This window comes from Mesocricetus auratus, unplaced genomic scaffold (genome assembly GCF_017639785.1).
Source record: "Mesocricetus auratus isolate SY011 unplaced genomic scaffold, BCM_Maur_2.0 Super-Scaffold_4256, whole genome shotgun sequence".
In the NCBI taxonomy this organism is placed as follows: Eukaryota; Metazoa; Chordata; class Mammalia; order Rodentia; family Cricetidae; genus Mesocricetus; species Mesocricetus auratus.
Window position 1 is genome coordinate 59,202,817 of NW_024429182.1, and position 3,765 is coordinate 59,206,581.

At 42.4% G+C, this 3,765-nt stretch overlaps 1 protein-coding gene across 1 annotated transcript; it reads left to right on the top strand.

Annotated features, from left to right (window-relative positions):
- Positions 1-1,488: 1,488 nt before the first annotated feature.
- On the top strand, positions 1,489-2,445 carry LOC121134508 (olfactory receptor 13A1-like). Its single transcript, XM_040732934.1, has one exon. The coding sequence runs from the start codon at positions 1,489-1,491 to the stop codon at positions 2,443-2,445; it is 957 nt and encodes a 318-aa protein (XP_040588868.1).
- The last annotated feature ends 1,320 nt before the right edge of the window (positions 2,446-3,765 follow it).

Sequence of the window (3,765 nt, forward strand, 5' to 3'; positions counted from 1 at the left end):
TCAAATGCTTCAATTTTAATCTCTTGAAACCCTACTGTATATTTAAAGTCTTTCCTCTAGCACCACTGTATTCAGTAAGCCATGGAACAGCTTTACTGACTAATATGCCATGGCTATGTTCAGTCATAAAGAACAATATTCTGGGCATTGAAGGAGAGGTGAAAAGAAAGAATATTTCCAGATAAGTAGCAGTACATAAAATTGCCATATAGTTGCTTATATAGGGGTAAAGTGTGTTCACATGTGAACTTAATGAGGGAATCTATAGAAAAGGCAACTTGATTATGTCAGATGTGTCTTCAATGTCAAGTTATAGTGCTTGATTAGCTGAAGGGCTTGGGAGAGTCATAGTGGATTTGGATTTGGGGAAAGAGGGTTATACTCTGTACTCCTTAGATAATGGAGGGAGAAACTGGAGATGTCAGAAATTACAAGAAGTCAGAAACTGTGAAACAGCTAAAGACATTTGGAACAAGAAATATAATATTGGGAAAGCTATAGTTGCAGGCTTTGAGGACCCATTAGATGAGATGGGTAGGAGGATGCAGAACATCATTCCTGGCTTATAGAGCAGAATCTTTTAATAATCTATCAATGGCATAGACTTGGCATAAGACAATGAGTCAGAGAGATAGAACTGTGCTCCATAGAACAAGCAACTTGAAACACTATGAGGTAAGGGTGAGTGTCCATGTAAGGCCATTAACACCACACTGTGGAGAGTGGCAATGAATTCAGCTGTTGGATTGATGACTTTGATGTGACTGTGGTTATTGGAGACATAAAAACCATAGAATTACTTTAGATGTACAGGCTTGACTTTTGATAAATGATCTCTGGGGCAATAGATATGGGGTGGTTTAGAGTCAGGACAGTATCAACAATAAGATAAATTACAGATCACAGTAACTAAAATTCAGAAAATGCATGGCTACTTGGCTATAGGGAGTGACAATTATAATGTTGACATGTGTAATAAATAGAGCAACCACTCCAAATATCAGAGAAGACAAAGTGACTGAGAAGTCAGGAGGCCAGGTGATAATGTATAAAAAACCATCTCAGTGTATATCCATCCAAAAGATGCCATCTTGTGCAGAATGTCTGCTGTGGAGGTGAGGGGTATAGCTGTGGTTAGGGGTACAGTTGTGTCTCCAAGCACTGTCATAAGAGCACAGTGATTGGTGATGATGGAAAGTCAAGTATAGGCAGGTCCTGAATGAAGGATGTTCCACTAAATCCACATGTTCAAGAAGACAAGGAAGGAAAAGATGTTCCTCTTCATCCAAGTCAGTAGGACAAGAGTTTCTATGTTGAAAATTAAAAGCAAGTGAAATATATGTGGTTTGCAAATGGTGTGGTACAGATGATAAGGGACATTCACTCCTCCTTTTGCTGACAGCAAAGAATTTTGAGAAGATCAAGTTTGGAAACCAGACTTTGAAGTGATAAATTGTGATATTTTCTCAGAAGATGACAGACATAGCAATGGATTCAATACTCTCCATCATGATGTTGACTTCCAACCAGACAATGGTGACAGAGTTTGTGCTGGAAGGATTCTCAGAGCACCCTAGTCTACGATTTCTCCTGATAGGCTGCTTCCTGACCCTCTACACAGTGGCTCTAATAGGGAACATTGTGATCATTGCTTTGGTCATCTCTAGCACTGGGCTGCACAGTCCCATGTACTTTTTCCTGTGCAACCTGGCCACCATGGATATTGTCTGCACCTCCTCTGTGCTGCCCAAGGCACTGCTTGGCCTAGTGTCTGAGGAAAATACCATCTCCTTCAAGGGGTGCATGGCACAGCTCTTCTTCCTTGTCTGGTCCTTGTCCTCCGAGCTGCTGCTGCTCACGGTCATGGCCTATGACCGCTATGTGGCCATCTGCCATCCTCTGCACTACAGCTCTAGGATGAGCCCACACATGTGTGGGGCCCTGGCTTTGGGTGTGTGGTCCATATGTGCTCTGAATGCATCTATCAACACTGGTCTGATGACACGACTGTCATTCTGTGGCCCCAAGGTCATCACCCACTTCTTCTGTGAAATTCCCCCACTCCTCCTGCTCTCCTGCAGCCCCACATATGTGAATAGCATTATGACTCTTGTGGCAGATGCCTTCTATGGAGGCATCAACTTCTTCCTCACCCTACTCTCCTATGGCTGCATCATCGCCAGCATCCTGCGCATGCGGTCTGCCGAGGGCAAGCAGAAGGCCTTTTCTACCTGCTCATCGCACCTCATCGTGGTCTGCGTGTACTACTCATCTGTGTTCTGTGCCTATGTCAGTCCTGCTTCCAGCTACAGCCCAGAAAGAAGCAAAGTGACTTCTGTGCTGTACTCAGTCCTCAGCCCAACCCTGAACCCCCTCATCTACACCCTGAGGAACAAGGATGTCAAGCTCGCCCTGGGGAGACTCCTGTCCTCTTTCTCTCATTAGGTGAGATGTGCAGGCTGTTCCTACACCTGCTTTCCTGAGAACAGCCTCATGGAGCTGGGGAGTACCTGCTGCTGTTTTAGAAAATCATTCTCTGGTGCAAGAACTGGACAATTCCACTTACTGTAACCTCAAAACCAAGATTCTTAGAGGCAATGTAAACAAAACACTCAAGCTTTATTCCCTGATAAATACAAACCATTTCAAAAGTAATTAAAGTTTTTCTAAATGGAGATTCCACATTCCTGGACTGGAAGATTTTCAGTGGCTGATGATGGTGACATTCACAAAACAAAGCCCTTTCATCCAGTGCTACTATGTAAACGTCTCTGAACTTTGTTACAGAATTATGGCTAAGAATCTAAATTTCATAAAGAAACTTGTGGGGCCAACATTGAGTGACAAAGGATTTCCATTTCACAGCTTCTCTCTGAGCTGTGGTAGTCAAACCTGCTGGCACTGGGCTGGAAGGGCAATTAATGGAACAATGGTAAAGTTTAGTTTTCAAAAATGAACTCAGGTATGTTAGCCTGCTTTATTTTTTATGATGATGCAAAAATTGAACTGACAGGAAAAGTGAATTATTTTCAACAGTTCTGGGAGAATTAGATGAATGACTATGTTCAAAGTGTGGAGTTGAGTGCTTTCTGTATACCATTAATAAAAATAAACAAAAATAGATCATAGAAAAAGTTCAAAGCTAAGCTCTTATTTTCATTCAATATATGTTGATCATAGTCATTCCCTTCTCTAAATCCCTCCCAGAGTCTCCCAACTCCCTACCCATCCAATATCATGTTCTCTCCTACTCTGTCTGGTCTGTCTCTCAAACAAACCAAAGATGACAATCAAAATAAACAAATGCCAATAAGACAAAAAAGGCACAGACACAAGAAGTTTATGTTGATCATCTGCTCCTGGGTAAACCTCTTAAAACTCATTGAGAACAGGAAGGAGGAGGAGAACAGGAAAAGGAAGGGGATGTGCACCTGTGGCCACTGCTAAGGTTAGGTGGGAAGACAGCTCAGAGCAGAAAGGACGGCATCTGCAGCAACTGCAGTCGAAAGAAGCATTTCTGTATCATTTTCAGACTAAATACATTCTTCATCAACTTCCTTCCTGGAACCGTCTTACATGTTCTACCACACTAGGACTTGTGATGGAAATCAGATATATGTCATATTACCAAAATACTTTCCCCAAACATTTATTTTGTCTCATGACTTCAGTGGCACACAAAATGTTTATGGTCTTGGGTAGGAGACCAGCAGATCCCACAGTGGGCTGGATTCGGTGTAGATCACTGTGTAGTGATGCAAGCAG